Raw genomic sequence first — 17,020 nt, 5'->3', positions numbered from 1 at the left:
CTTTATTTCTAAAATTTCTTTTCTATATATAAAAAAAAGAAAATCACAAATATATGCAACGTTGAATATACAATTACCACAAATAAAATATCAACTTACAACATTGACTCATAAAGACATACAAAAATATTTAAAATAAAAAAAAAAAACAAAAAAATCACAAATATATACAACGTTGAATATACAATTACAAATAATAATTAATTATCAATCTACAATACATTGACTCATTATGTATAAAGAAATAAAAAAAGAAACTATTAAAAAAAAGGTAATAAAAAAATAGTTTTCTCTTTCCTTCTCTCTCTGTGAGAGAAGTTTCTTTTCGATGTTCATCGAAGATAGGCGTATTGCGGTGGCGTTGAGGATGGCGATCCTACCAGAGAATGTGACCATTTAAGGTCGACCCAACAACCAGGTTTGCTTGTGCTCTTTCGCTTCACGTCTCACCACTGATCCCGATTCATTCCAATTCATTGTTGCTCACTTCAACTAAAGGCTTTACCTTTAACGTTGAAGGCGTGTTCTCCTTCTCTCTCTCTCTCTCTCTCTCTCTCTTTCTCTCTTTTTCTATCTCTCTTTCTCTCTCTCTCTCTCTCTGACTATTTCTCTCATCGAAAGACTCGATCATTCGATTCGGATTTCACTTTGTCACTATCACAATCCCCGTCGTGTCACCGGTTGCACCTCTTTCCTGCTTCTCGCTAATAGGTCGTTGCACGAGATCACCCAGGATTATGCTACGTTAATTGGACTGGCCTTGCCGTCACAAAACGATTGTCCTTCGCGTACTTCGTTAACGAATTCTAACTCGTATTTCAATGTTATTATTTATTATCTTTTTTTCTCAGTGTTTTATTTTATTTTATTTTATTTTATTTCATTTCAATTCATTTTTGTTTTGTTTCATTTTATTTTATTTTATTTTATTTTAGTTTATTTTAGTTTATTTTATTTTATTTTGTCTGTTCTTTTTTTTTTTTTTTACGTTGTTTGGATTTGTTTTCGTGTGTGTGTGTGAAAAGTTGTGTCACCGGTATTATACCTACCTCGTTACTCTTTGAGTGGCACCACCGAGAACAGAACCCTCTTCTTTTAAGCTCGGATAAATCTACAAAAGAAATTCAACCCTTAATTAGATAAATTTATTATTGGTCGTCTATCGAATAAAGATAATGATAATTAGCTTTGGAAGATAATGTGTTTAGCACATCTTTTAAATAAATTCATTAATCTCCCGCGATTAAAATTGTATTTAATTTAATCTATGTATATATATATACACGAGAACAAAAAATAAAAAAGAGGATTAATATTCGTCTTAATATATAATTTTGTATTTAAACAAATCTTATAATATCAGATTTGTATGAATTGTTTTTTAGGAAGGATAGAAAAGAAAAAAAAATAAAGGAAAGAAAACGGAAAAAGAAATTGGCACGTTCGAGGAATGATTTTTTTTCAATCTCACGCGACACGTTCCAACGAATCTCATTGAAGTCGATGGTTAAATTGACCTTGAAGAAAAAAGCAAAACGAAAATAAAGAGAGACAGAGAGAGAGAAAGAGAACAAAGTTCCTTTAAAATCGTCCCTCCTTCCAGAAACGTGTTTTACGAGGTACAATTTTGAAGGGTAAAACGACGATCCTTGCTACAAACGGTTAGACGAAAGAAAGAAGAAAGCAAAATGGCAAAATAAAAAAAAAACCAAAAAAGAGAAAGAAAACAAAGCTTTTAGGGTTACTACACCCTATAGTAAACAGGGAAGTTAAAGGTCTCTTTGGATATCGGTTAAGGTTTTTATTGCTTTCTACCCATTTTATAAGTAGACCGAAAAATTCAATAGATAGAAAGAAAAAGGGGATGAATATAACAAAAACAAAAGCATGGTGAATGTTAGAGAAAGGAAAAGTAAGAGGAAGTTGGTTGGGGAAAGATTAACAGAAAGTTAAACGGAAAAAGAGAAACAGGAAATCACTGATTGTAAGAGAGAAAGAGAGAGAGAGAGAGAGAGAAAAGAAGAAAGCGAAAAAGATTGAAACTAAATTTAAAGGAAACAGAGAGAGGGATAAAAAGATTTAGAATAAATTCAAAAGAGAGAGACAGAGAGAGAGAGAGAGAGAGAGAGAGATAGGAAAAAAAGGGGAAAGAGAATGACTGTATAAGATAAAAAGATACAAAAGAATAATACGAATCCACAAAAGGAAAGAAAAGGATACACGAATAAATAAATGAATAGAGAAAGAGAAAATAATATTACCGTAAACAAAAAAACAAAAAAATAAAAACAAGGGTAGAAAGTATAACTATAAATTAATAAGATAAAGAATAATATTAATCCATAAATTATAATATATAATAGTTAAATAAATAAATAAATAAGAAAGAATAGAAAAGTAGAGAATGAAAGAAAGTTGTAGTAATAAGATATAAAGAAAAATAATAAAGCGAATAAAAAGAAAAAGAAGAAAATAATCGACAAATCGAGAGAGAGAGAGAGAGAGAGAGTGAATGAGTTTCTTATTCATTTTCAGTGAGTGTGTAAGAAAATATATAAAAATATGAAGAGAAAGAAAGTGACAGTAATATAGAAAGTGAAAGAGTAACATAAATACAAAGCGAAATAAATAGCTTATATAGATAGATAGATAGATAGATAGATAGATAGATAGATAGATATCCGAGTAGAGAAAGAGATGAGGGTTGGTAGGATGAAAAATTAGATTTAAGCTTGACGGAACGACACTCGTGCTCGCGTTGCCGAAGTTTCTCTATTGTCTGGGTGCGTACAGTTGTAAAATTAAATTGAACCTACAGGTGGCATCCAGGGACGAGTAGGAATAATTTAAATTTTAAAGCAAGCACCCCCGTTGTCCCGTGCCAGCCGGGAATTTCGTGCAGCACGGGAGTTTGCTTCAGAGCTGTCAGCCACTCTCATACTCTCTCTCTCTCTCTCTCTCTCTCTCTCTCTCTCTCTCTCTTCCTTCCTCTCTCTTTCTATCCCTAGCTATCCCTCTCACTCTTCAACTATCTATCCATATGCATCTATCTATCTATCTATCTCTATCTCTCTGGAACGTTAGTTTCCCTAACGAAGGAAAATCTACTCATGAATTCCCTTTCAGGCAATCTAAATCCCCGATTAATACGATCAGAAATCAACAGAATCTTATGTGTCTCTTCGTGTTTTCCAATATATGAGATCTATCGATGTGATCTATCGCGTTTTTTGAAACGTATAGATATATTTGTAATAACAATATATAATATATGTAAATAATATAATATAAATATATATGTAAATAAAATATATTAATATAAATATATGTAAATAATATTATAATATATGTAATAGATATATTTGTAATAACAATATAACATTCGAATGAAAACAAAAATATGTTTATTCGTAGAATTTTGAGTTTTCCTTTATTATTATTATTATTATTATTTTTCTTATATATATATATTTTCTTTTATTATTATTATTATTTTGAAAACAGACGCAGAGACGATTTGGACCGTGACGCTCTTGGCGAAGGCTTGCATAATCGACGATCAACTCGACAACGAGCAACTCGACTCGGTCGTGCGAGTTGTTGCATAATTCTCTTTGTATCCTCGGAAACATGAAAACACGATTACGTTGAAAAGGATGGGATAAAGCAGAAAAAAAAGTATATGTATAAACCTATACGTATGTCTGCTGTGTTATATACGAGTAACCCTATCGATAGATAAAGTAACGAAATTTCGTATGTAATATTTTGTCGTTTTTACTTAAATGTCTCTGAATATTATGATAATTCATTCGAAATCGATATATTTGAATCGATCCTGGAGATTTTTTTGTTTAAATATATTCTAAGATCATCTAATTTTTTTTCTATATAATTATTTAAAAAAATGTATAATAAATATATGCATGTGTAAAAGTAGTAGTAGTATTGATGAATAAAGAAATACATTTGATAAAATTTAATCTTCACATTATTTACATTTTTCTTATATATATATATCAAGGAAAATTTCAAAGTATTATAAAAAGCATTAAATTAACGAAATTATTTTACTCTTATTTTCGATATAACTCGATGAAGGTCGATCTAGAAAAGTTAAGAATAAATTTAAAATCATTTGAACTATTACCTCTCCATATAATAAAAAATAAACGAAATTATTATCATATTTAATTTAAAAATGTATTAAAATTTATTCTCGCTACCACCCATAAAAAATATAAAAAAAAGAAAAACCCACAAAACAATATATAAATTAATATTTATAAGAAAAAATAATAATAATAATAATACAGATGATAAAAATTTGATCGTATTGTATTAAAACGTTTCTACCATAACTGATTTAACTTACAATTAATGAAGATCGATTTAGGTAGTTCTTGGGGGGAAAAAAAAAATACAAAATAATAGAAGAAGAGATGTTTAACATCCTGAGGAAGATAAAAAGAGATAAAGAGAGAGAGAGAGAGAGAGAAAAAGAGATAACTGAGAAACAAGCTTGTGAGTTACGAGCGGTCGCTTATATTATAACGCGACACGAGGGTAACATCCTGTCGACAAACTATAACATATGAACACTCACTCCCTTTCAGAAATCGTATCTACACGTATCGTACACGAGAGTTTCACATCACGCCTCTACCCTCAACGTTTACATTGCAAATTCGTTAGATAAACTTCGTCGAGCTAGTGAGAAAGGATAGATACGAACAGTGAAAGGGGGTAGTTAGGGGGTGGGAAGAAGGTGATAATTGACCGATTGAAGAAAATTGATCTCTGATGAGCGTAGAACAAAAATTTTCATTTCCATTAACACAAAACCTTGCAGAGACAATTTACGTATACTACTTATTTATATCATAATCGGTCAAACGTATTATTATGTTTTATATAATATATAATTCTCCATTTTTATAAACAATTATATAGGTATAATTTTTTTCCTTACGAATAACGTCGTAACGGAGAACAGGTTTGATTAACTTGAATTTAATTATTGTTAGCGATTATAAAAAGGAAAAATGATGAAAAAAAAAAATAAATAATATAATCAACAATTTTTTAGATAGTAATAAAATAATATTCACAATATTACGATAATATATGTATATATATTATCCAATAAAATAATTAAAGAATATACGTGGGGTAGATTGAAAATGGGTTTAAAGCCTATAACATGCAAACAATTTTCTTACGGTAAAAACTCGTTTTTATTTGCAAAAAAAAAAAAAACAAAAACAAGAACAGAAAGAATATAAGTTTTTTTGTCTTTTATCGAGGCTCAAAACTTTTCAACCCACTGCTGTAATATCGAGTAAAGAATTTAACGTTTTAAATTAACGACACAGATCAGATTTTTGACACCGATCACTGTATTTTTAATGTAAAAATTATTTCGTATTATCGAGGAGAGATAAATCAAATTTTGAATTTATCGTCGCGGCCTTTACGTTCTTACATAATGAACAAGGCATTCTATCCAAATAAAATAAATTTTTAACGTCAATTCGATGTACCGTGTAAAAGACATTTACCGTATGCGTGTACGTAGAGATATGTGTATTTAGGTTTATGTGTGATCTTGTACGTATTATTGCTTATTAACAAGTTGCAGTCGTTAAATAGTCGACGATGAGTTTGTAACTGCGCCATCGAAGGTACCTATGCATCACACGTTTTTTTACTTCGACGAGTAACATCGTAACTCGTTTAACTCTGTTAGCCTTGAGCCGGAAAAATCTTCTCATGCTTACCCATACATTTTCTAACGAATATCCACGAAGTAAAGTAGTCGCAAATAGCAAAAATAACAAAATGAAATGCATCATGCTAGATCGATGGCATCATCCTACACGTTAAATGATTCATACACGTTATTTCCTCTTTTCTTATTATTGTTATTTAACTTCTTTATATTTTCACATTCTTAAATATCTATGTATGTAATATTATTATTTTATATTATTTATATGATTTTATTTTTAACAAATATTGAGAAACATAATTGAATATTTTATTCTATATACATATATGTATGTATGTGGGTGGGTTAAAAAATTTTCAATCTAACATAAAATAATCTTTTTATGTATATATATTTTTTTATTTTTGTCAGTTAAACCATCAGACTGTGTTTCAATAAACCACGATTACTACTATTATTAGTATATTTTTCGGTTACTTTTATTTAAAAATAGAATAAAAGTTTTATTATCAAAACACAAAAAACTCTTCTAAATCCAGCTCTTGTAAATCTAAAGAAAAATATTAATTCCAAGATTTTCTTATTAATGACATTCTAATCGTCTAATTAGAAAAATGAGAAAAAAATAAAATAATTCTTTTTCAAAATGAGTAAGTCATTTTTAACCCACACAGTATAATATAAGTATATACATGTCATTAAGATTTACGCAATTGTCACGATCCTGTTGTTGCGATGTAAGGTAGCTAAGAAACTTGAAACGTGAGAGAACCGATGTAAAAGTAGACCCCAGACAAGCTATAATTTCGTTGGTATGCAAAAAGTTACATCTAAGAAAGTTTGTTGTTTTTGTGTTTGTTTTTTTTTTTTTCTTTTTTCTTCCTCATACATATATATATACACGTGCGCATACAAAAACATACATGATCTCATATTTTTAAATTAATTTAAAAATCTAGCTAATGTTTTTCGTTTTCTTTTTTTGTGTGTGTGTGTGTTAGTCACCAAACGCTCTCTAGAAAATTATTTTATAAAATGTGTCAGCCATATTACCAGTTGCGATTTCTCGTTTAGCACGTAACTTATCGCACTTAAGCTAATTGATACTGCATATCGGTAACTCGAGAAACGGCCAACTGCTCTTCTTATTCTTCTATCTTTCTTTCTACTATCTAACTATCTATCTAACACAGTGTGTGTTCATTTTAATTTTCTTATTTTGCAATAAGATTCCTTACTTATAGATCGACACCTGTGTATTATAACGTCCTTCGACTCTCGTTTTCTATACGATAAACGTTCCATTTTTATCTACGTCTAACCTTTTTTTTCGTGCATTAAGTATACAAAATAAAGAAAAATATTTTCTTAATTATTACGTAATATAATACGACTTTGGTGAGATTTTGTTTCAATGACGTTGACGATAAAATCGACGCGTTAATTTACTTTTAATTCTATCAAAATGTTTTCTCTCTCTCTCTCTCTCTCTCTCTATCACTATCTCTATCTCTATCTCTATCTCTCTTTTTTTTTCTATTTCAATATTAAAGAAAATATTATAATATTCCCAACGATGGGAGAGATAATTAATCTCACGAAGATTTATGAATATTATCATTAAAATGAAGTTAATTGTAACGATGTAATAACATCAACACCATCCCCCCTCTCTCCCCCCCCACCCCCAAATGGACGATGTTAAATCGCTATGGAGATCTATCAATGTCAGAAATAAACATTAAATCAATAAATCTATCGCGAATTTATAATCTATAATTTATTCGTACGAGATATATTCCATTACTGAATATTCATTAAAATTTTTTTATCTATCTTCCATTGTTAAATATAGAAATGTAAACACACCTAACGTTTAAATACCGTCAAACGCGTAAACAATTCTTGCAATAAAATTATCTGATATTCTGAATGGAAGAATAAAAAAAAAAAAAGGAAAACGAAAAAGGAAAAGAAAAAAATATCTTTCGCATTGTTAAAGTTTAAGAGAATGGAAGAAGGAAAAAGAAGTAGAAAGAAAAAAAAATAAATAAAAATACAATTGTGGTTTCTTTTTACATACCCGATGAGCACATCGAACAAAGACCCGATCCAAAGGGGATTTCGAATCCTGAGCCTTTGAAGTCTTTTCCTTGCACCAAGCTTGGCCCATTTTGTTTTTTGTTATTTTCTTTTTTTTTTCTTTTCCAAAAGAATCGAAAATTTTCGTAATAATAATTTTTGATTGAAACTAATCAATCGGTTCTTTCGATTGGTGACAAATTTTTGTTCTCCTTTCTCCCGTTTATTCTTCTTTTTTTTTTCTTTTTCCTTTCTCTCGTCGTCTCAATTTCTTTTTCTCTTTTTCTCTTTTTCCTGGTCAACGATAATAACGAAATAGTATAATGTAGGCCATCTTGAGAGCCGTTCCTCGTGACCTGCCGCAACTGACGTACAACATTAAAACCACCGTAGTCGGTCAAACGGTCGAGGAGAGTTCTCTCGAGTCACAGTCTCTCTTTCGAATCTCAAACTAGCCGAATAAGAATAAGAAGAAGAATAAAAAGAACAAAAAGAAGAACAAAAAGAAAAAGAAGAAGAATAATAAGATGATACACGAAAGGAAGTTAAGTGAGAAGAATAAGAATAAGAATAAGAAGAATAAGAAAGGTATAGAACGTCGTAAAGGTATTTCACGATGCGTGACCTTCTCTCTCGCGATGCTTCAGCGAACTACAGTAAAAATGCATTCCTTCAGCATCAAAAGCTGACTCTCTACGAAATATCACAACATTTCCTCACTCACAAACAAACCAAAAATATAATAATCTATACAAAAACTATAAATTCAATATTATTAAGCGTTCACAACAAATAAACTTGTGTTGAGATTTCGTTTAAAAAATAAACATGCACACAATACCACATGGAAATAATAATCCTTGATAAATCTTACGAATATTTCAATACGAAAATAAGAAGTAGAAGAAGAAGAAGGCGTGTCCCGGAAACATACGAATAAAGAATTCCACAATACCGATCTTAGAAAGATCATTAATAAATATACATCGGTTCGTTTTTTGTGATAATTAAAGGTACAAGGATGCTGGACCTGGACCTGGACCTGGACCTGGACCTGGACCAGTCAAGGCCTAATAGTAAGAGTGAGTGTGAGTGAGTTTGAGAGAGAAAGAGAAAGAGAAAGAGAAAGATAGAGATAGAAAGAGAAAGAGATGCGTGCCAGGAGTGTGTTAGCACCGTTAAACGCAAAGAACCGATGACGATCGAACGTACGGCACTACTCGTACGCGGATACCGTACATACTGGACAGGTAGCTCTCATGCGAGCAGGGACCGAGCTATCCAGCTGGTATAGTTTGATTGTATAGGTGCTGTAGGTATGCAGTCGCGACACGGTGACTCCAACGAGCTGCCTTGCCTTTCTAACCGCAGCCTCCGCACAACACTACGCTGTATTACAGACGACTCATCTCCTTATTTCTCTTTTACTCTTCTTTACCTTTCAATTCTAATTTCTTCTTATCTATTTTTCTTTTTCTTTTTTTTTCTTATATAATTTTTTCTACTTATTAGCTTGATTTTATTTAACGCAATTAGCACATTATATTTCTTGATGTTTTAATAATAATAATAATAATAATAATATATCGGTCATTGTGTTTTGTAATTACATAAACTGCAAGTAATAAAAAAAAAAAAAACGAAAGTACGAATAGCGATGGATTGCTATTCCTACACCGGTGTATCGAGGGTTGCATATCTATAGGCGTTTGTTTGCGACGAATATTTTTCATTTTAATTTATTATTAAGAAAAGGACTAATTTTTTTTTTTCAAGCGAATTATATTAATAGTTTTGTGTACGTAGAGTTTTCGTTGTTAATCGTTTTTGATTAATTTTGATTGATACAATAAGAACTTTTAGTAATAATACAAACCTACACAATATTCGGGTACTTTCACTCATCGGGGCTAATCGTTGTCGTCGGTAAAACGAGATTAGCTGCTTTAAACCTGGCTTCTCGTCTTCTCACCCTCTTCTCATCGTAATTAACTGCAACTTGCAATTAGATGTATGGTCTAAAGCGTAGTAGAATCATTCGCAACTTTACTTAATCTAACATAAGTCGAATTTAGAATATTTTACCTTAACATTTCGTATACACAAAAATATGATTGTTCTAACGACAAACGAATTAACCGAATTTTCAATTAGTAATGAGATCTAAATCGAATTCATTTGGACAAAATTTGGAATATTTTATCTAACAATTATATAAAATATAATTGGTTTTTTAATAATGAAATTGGTTAAATTTTAATCGAATTTAACTTGAAAAGTTCTAATGAAAATATAAGTTTAATAGTTGAATCTCAAAATGAGAAAATACTCCGGGGAGTGGGGAAAGGTTTGGACAATATTCTTGATCTTGATCTTCGTCCTGAAGCCGTCATTCAGGTTCGATTGAAGTAACCTTGTTTGGACGTGGAGGTCGATACTGTGAAATAGCGGAATCTGAACTCTCGTGGAAGTGGTCAGGTGGCGTCAACCAGTTTGCGTGATAACTGCTAAAGGCTTACGGATCGTGTCTCCTGTCTTCGTGGCTTGTACAAACTACAGTAAATAAAACGAAAAAAAGAGAAAAAGAGATAGAAACTATGAACAAACAAATAGAAATTTTTACGAGAAAGATCAAGAAATAATCGGTCGAGAAGTTTAAATAACGATAATGATCGTTGAGATAATCATGACTAGTAAGAACCCACAAGAAATCTTTGTAATTTCAAAAATATCGATCATATTTCCCCTTTTCGCATGATATCTTTGTATTGATGATATTCCCTATTTAATTACAATAAATTATAAGTAAAATCAAATAAGGCATTTAAAATTCTATATAAGAAAAATCCCTGATCCGATTTATATCATGAAATTTGTGTACGAATAAACAATACATTTTACGTTTTGATATTTAAAATACAAATTTGTGAGATTCCTCTGTAGAATAGAATAAATTGGAATAAATTAAACGAGAGACAATGAAATAAGGCGATTTGAAATTTTGTAATGAAAAAAATTATGATCCGATTTATATTACACAAGATTTTTGTTACACACACACACACACAATACTTTTTGTTTCAGGATTTAAAATATTACAAATTTGTAAGATTTAAAATGTATGATCTAATCTGATTTATACGTTATAATTAAATTTGTTGCATGCATGAACATTTATTTTTATTAGATTTATATTTAGAAAAATTTTGTAAACATATTAATGAGATTTAAAAAATCTATAAACACATTAAAATTATTATTATTTTAAATCGCAATATTTTTCTATTATAATGATCCTCTATTGCGAATGAATTAACGAAGACTAAAGAGGAAACCCGTGATTTTCCTCCTAGTATCCAATTAATTCTTACAAACCCGATGACCTCAGCTGATCGTTTTTATAAACAAACTGTTCGAAGAATATAACAAGGTCTAATAACATAAGGTGATAAGAAGGAAAATAAAAAATCCGTTGATGATCTAACGACTAGTCAAATTGTACAACGTGATGAGGGATAAGAGATACATATTTTAAAATTACACTTATATTATAAATCTAATTTTCCATTTTCTCTTTCCCTCCCCTCTACTCCTTGTTCGGTTTTTTTTTTTATTTTTTATCTTACTACGAAATATTTCATTATAGAATTTTATCGATAACATTTTATATAAGTCTCATCGTAAAAAATATCATTGTTCAATCGGCATTTTTATTATTATCTATGATTAATTCTATATATTCTATCTAACACATTGATCTTTTATCAAAGTAAAAAATTCGATTATTATTTATAATTATTTATTTATTTTTACTAACACGTTGAAGATCGTCACAATTTGTGCAATATATAATATATTATTTTACAACATTTGACGTATTGAAATGTTAAAACATTTATTCGTATAAGGAATGTGTATTTTATTTTCTTTTTTTATTTATAATCTAAATTAATTAGATCTGTCAATGTGTTAGTAAAAAAGCACAAAAAAAAAGGGCACAAAAGAAGAATTACTTTCAAAAAATATATATATATATCTTTAACGGTGGTTATTAGAAACAATTATTCTCACTAACTTTTCACTAAATTAATTAAATATAATCTACTCTCTGTTTATCTAAAAGTAATTATCTAAAATATCTCATTGTCATATATATATACATATACATATATATCACACATGTTACTTCGTATATTCTAACTAAACTAGTTCTTAATAAGAAAAAAAAAAAGAAAAGACAAATAATCTAATAAAATAAAATGTCACGATCGTTAGCAAGAATTTCGAGGAAAGATACAAACAAAAATATTGCTTCGTTCGAAAAGTAATTTTGTTAGTCGCGTTTAATATTGAGTAACCAACCTTGCTTTAAACCTCAAATTCGTTTTACATTTTAACAACAGACCATTAAATGAACACCAGTGTCAAATTTGTTTTCCAAATTTTCGTTCTGATAATTTCTTCTTATAATAAAAACACCGATTAATGTTAATTGTCTGTAAAACGAACGATAGAAATAACCGTTAAGTTTAAATTCACGATACATTTAATAAAAAAAATCCCTTGGATTTTTAAATTATGAATGAAAACAAAAAAAAAAGTCGTCTTTTATTTAACATCGGAATAGGAAAAGAGAAAATGTTGATAATTACTTTTCGAACAATGTAATAAAATAAAATCTAATAATATACGGCGATATTTGTTTAACCTAAATTAACAAAACATGAAATATCACAGCTATACACATATACATATAAAATATTTATCGCATGATATCGTGCCCTATTACTTTGTTAATGTAGATTAGAAGGCATATTAAAGAGTCAGTTGAAATTGAAAATAAACATCGATTGGAAAAAAAAGGAAAAAAATTGCAATGATTATGTCGATTCGATTTCCGATTAATTAAAATGATGATGATAGTCACAACACGAGCGTTGATATTCGTTCGACGTTGCTGATATGTTCAATGTAAAAATGCAAAAATCGTATGCATCTTTATTCGTATCAATAGGATGACCTCACTTCGACCTAACCTTCGATCGTTAAACATTAAACATTCTATAATAATAGTATTCGATGATGGAAAATAAATGATGAATAAAAAGTAACACGAAGAAAGTAGAAAATAAAAATTAATTTCACCTAAAAGTCCTAGTAATCTTTCTTTTCAAAAAATATCTACTTCTTGTAATAATAATAACAATATTAATATTAATATTATAATAGTTAAAGTAATTGTATTAAAATTAAGGTTATATTAAGTATATTTATATTAGCTTTTCGGTTGCGTGTTCAGTTAGTTATTAGATGTGTGTATTAATGCGAAGAAATGGTAAGGATGTGTTAAACGTTTGTAAAGGGAACGGACCTATAAAACCCGTAAAAGGGAGAATAATAAAGATAATAATATTAATATTAATAATAACAAAATAATATTATAACACGTTGATTATAAATTAATTACTAATATTTTGTATTATTTTTAATTTTCTTTTATTTTAATTTCTCTATTTTTTTCAATTTGTTCTAATTTCTTTTGTTTTCTATACTGTGTGTACAATTCTAATTAATAGTAAGAGTATATTGAAAAAAAATGTCTTTGTTTTAATAACTAATTTATCTCCTTTTTCTACTATAATACATTTTTTGATATAATAATAATATTTACTATATTTAAAAAATGTATTATATCATATATTTAATAATAAAATCATACAATCAACGTGTTAATAATAATAATATTAATAATAATAATTACCGACATTCAATTTGTAAACATTTCTCTTCTCTTTTTCCTTCCCTATTACTATTAAATAAATCTAACAATAAATGGAAAATAAAATGATCGAAGAATCACCTAACTTTCAAACAAAAAAAAAACACCAAAATTATTCATCTTTAGAAATGAACATATCTCTTCTTCTAATAAAATTCATTGCCCATTTTATCGTCTCTAAAAAAATCTACTCAAAATAGAAATAGGACTCGATTAGAAAAATTTGCTTAATCTACCTGATAAACTGAATTTTTTAATATCGAATGGTATCGATTTCGAATAAGGAAACTCGCTTCCTCTTCTAATTTCACGACGATTTAATTTGTCACTTCTTTTTCGTCTTCTCCTTTTTCGTTTTCTATCATTCGTCAAAGAATTCGTTAAATTATCTTCGAGAAACGAAGAACTCGATGATGATTTTATTATATCATTTCGATTATGATTATTTTCAAATGAGATCATTGATGAAGATGATAAATATTCTTCACTAGTTTTCAACAAGTCATCTTGATCGTTTCTTCGATTTTGTTTGTCCTTTTCTTCGCGAAGTAATCTCATAGATTTCGACCATTGATTTACATCGAATTGTGGAAATATAAATGTCGACTCGACTGTTTCCTCGTCCTCGATTTTAAAAGGATATAATTTCCAGATTTTTGTGGCTTTCTCTAAAAGATCCTTAGACTTGCACAACATCATTCTGAAAGGTAATCTAAGAGAAGACAAATTATATTTGTTAATTTTTTTTTTTTCATTTCATATATATTAATTGCATATTTTTATTATTAATCTCTTCAAAGCCGTGTTGCAATATATTTGCAAACATTTAATTTTAAAATCCAATAAATCAATGTACAATTTTTTGTTTTTTTTTTTTTTACCATAAAATCCAATCCTACTTGCAATAAGATAAATATAAAACGTTTCATGTTTTATTTTATTTTTTTTTTAAAAAAAAAAAAAAAAAGGAATAAAAAAAGTGAAAGAAAATAAAAAATGTTCTTAATATTATTGAAATAGAAAAGTTGGCCTTAAAAAGACGAACGGTTAAAAGAAATTTATCTACCTGGATGGTAAGCAACCTTGCAAGGAATAAACCGTAAAGTGACCTTGATAATTCAATTCGTTGTCCGAATTAATTCTATCGTTGTTAATCGAACGATAAAATCTTTGAGCATTTGCGTTTCTATTTACAACAAAAATAAATGAACAAATATAAATTAATGAACGTAATTATTTATACGGATAATAATCTAAATATATATTTACCTTATAAATTGGCAAGGTGGTAAATCAGGTGGCACGTAAAGACAAGAATGAAGTTTATCGGGATAATCGATCGGTGATATAATCGATAATGGAGGAGACTTGTTGGATTTTGTAGACGAAACGAGATCATTCTCGTGGAAGAGATTGTTTCGGACGGAAGTTGATTCTCCTCCCGAAACTATCAGGAAAAGAAAGAACATAAAACATTCCAACGGATTATTAGGCCTCATCCTTTTCGATAGTCACTTTAAACTCGTCCTCGTATATCCAAAATTTTCTATAACAAATAAAATGAAAAAAAAGAAAGAAAAAAAAAAATTCTTCGAATCATGAAAATATAATAATTCGCACACAAAATTATCGTATAATTATTGAAATTGCATACGTGGTCGTATAAATAATTAATGAAATTAATTAATTGACAAATTATATGAAACAATATTGTTATACTAATGTATACACAACCCTGTAGAAAATAAAATAATTGATGTGATATATGTGAATTAGTTTAAATATTATTTAAATATATATATAAAAAAATTAAAGAGACTCGATGCAAATAAATATATATACCAATAAATAAGAGAAATATATTACAAATGTAAATATTGTAAGCAAATAACAATAACAATAATAATAATAATTAAAATAATACAAGAGGAGGAAAAATAAATTACTATAACTCTGACAAAATATTTGCTTGATTTTAAATCAAAACGATAAACATATTAAAGAAAAATTAATAATAATACAAAAGATGAAAAAACCCCCTATGATTAATAAATTGATATTAATAGAAATATACACTTTGGTAGTATCGTATATTTAACGGTAGTCACTTAATTACATCCACACATATACATCAATATATCTGGCAACATAATTGGATAAAGGTATGAGAGTGCAATACTTTAAGTTAATTTATTAACTTTCGTCGAGCGATTAAAGCGAACTAGCTGGTCCGATATTGCCTCTTCCAAATAAATGGAGGATCGTGTGTATATATGTATATATGTATGGATATGTGTGAGTATTAGTATGTGAGAGAGAGAGAGAGAGATAGAATGTAACTAGACGACATTGTTCGTGCACGGATAATATCGGCATCGCGACGCTAATAGCTGTAACAATGATAACCGGCCGTTATCGCATCCAAAGTGGTACAGAACAGATAGACGAGGACAGGGAAGAGCATGGAAAACAAACTCGTCGTGTAGTACTCGTACTCATCATCGTCATCGTCATCGTCATCGTCATCGTCATCGTCGTAATCGTAGTCATCGTAATCATCAAGATCATTTAATTAGGATATTCTATTTACAAAAATAAAACAACAAAATTTTTACAATCCGAAATAAAATAAATTGTATATACATAAAGAAGGAAAAAATTCAATAAAAATATCGGATTGAAATAATTTCAATGATAATGTTTTTTCTATTCATTGTAAAAGAAACAAAAACGAGAGTATATAAGTATATATAAATGTTTCTATTTCTCTTTGAAATTTTATCTTATTATCTCATTATATTATACTAGTCTCTTCCTATATATATATTAATTTATATATGTATTCCCATTTAAGGCCGAAAAATAATTTATTGCTACTATTAATTTACACACATACACTATATTAAATAATATATTGTATAATATATAATTAATGATAATAATAAATATTAATTATTATCATTATATTACATATATTCGTGTGGGGGTGGGGGTAAGGGGAGGTATTGACAAATAATGAACCTAACATGAAAACAATTTTAGGTTTTTTCGGTCAAAATTATTTCTATTTTTTTTTATATATAGTCTCAAAATTAGTAGAAAATATTACGCTTAAGACTTTTCAATCCATCCTTGTATATATACATGTATAATATAATTGAATATACTATTTTTCTTTATACGTCTTTTCTTTTCTCTCTCTCTCTCTCTCTCTCTCTCTCTCTCTCTCTCTCTCTCTCTCTCTCTTTCTCTTTCTGATTCTCTATCTAACGACGGGGATATTCCTCGAATAACAACTTGGTGTTTACACATCGACCAAGAGAAGAGACTACGAAAAAATACGACGATGACGATGATGATATCTGAGGATGATAAAAAGTATAACAGGACGATACGATTGAATGACACTCTATAAAAACTATAATTAA

At 28.8% G+C, this 17,020-nt stretch overlaps 2 protein-coding genes across 5 annotated transcripts in view; both read right to left on the bottom strand.

Annotated features, from left to right (window-relative positions):
• The window catches only part of LOC106789563, a 20,338-nt gene extending 10,962 nt beyond the window's left edge, over window positions 1-9,376 (bottom strand). The window contains exons 1-3 of one of the 4 annotated variants that reach the window (XM_014753886.1): window positions 8,688-9,376; window positions 7,815-8,506; window positions 1,050-1,111 (exon numbers count right to left, since the gene is read on the bottom strand). In XM_014753886.1, the coding sequence (XP_014609372.1) occupies window positions 1,050-1,111; window positions 7,815-7,904 (152 nt within the window). In that variant the 5' untranslated portion in view covers window positions 7,905-8,506; window positions 8,688-9,376. The remainder of the gene's footprint in view (window positions 1-1,049; window positions 1,112-7,814; window positions 8,507-8,687) is intronic. The other 3 variants (XM_014753887.1, XM_014753889.1, XM_014753890.1) reach the window with 3 other exon arrangements.
• Window positions 9,377-10,251: 875 nt separating this feature from the next.
• The window catches only part of LOC106789565, a 10,215-nt gene continuing 3,446 nt past the window's right edge, over window positions 10,252-17,020 (bottom strand). The window contains exons 2-5 of the mRNA XM_014753892.1: window positions 14,862-15,138; window positions 14,659-14,778; window positions 13,829-14,304; window positions 10,252-10,366 (exon numbers count right to left, since the gene is read on the bottom strand). Of these exons, the coding sequence (XP_014609378.1) occupies window positions 10,329-10,366; window positions 13,829-14,304; window positions 14,659-14,778; window positions 14,862-15,091 (864 nt within the window). The 5' untranslated portion in view covers window positions 15,092-15,138 and the 3' untranslated portion in view covers window positions 10,252-10,328. The remainder of the gene's footprint in view (window positions 10,367-13,828; window positions 14,305-14,658; window positions 14,779-14,861; window positions 15,139-17,020) is intronic.

The sequence above is a fragment of the Polistes canadensis genome, unplaced genomic scaffold (assembly GCF_001313835.1).
Source record: "Polistes canadensis isolate GaletaPanama2010 unplaced genomic scaffold, ASM131383v1 scaffold_190, whole genome shotgun sequence".
NCBI lineage: Eukaryota > Metazoa > Arthropoda > Insecta > Hymenoptera > Vespidae > Polistes > Polistes canadensis.
This window is presented reverse-complemented; position numbering and strand designations above follow the sequence as displayed.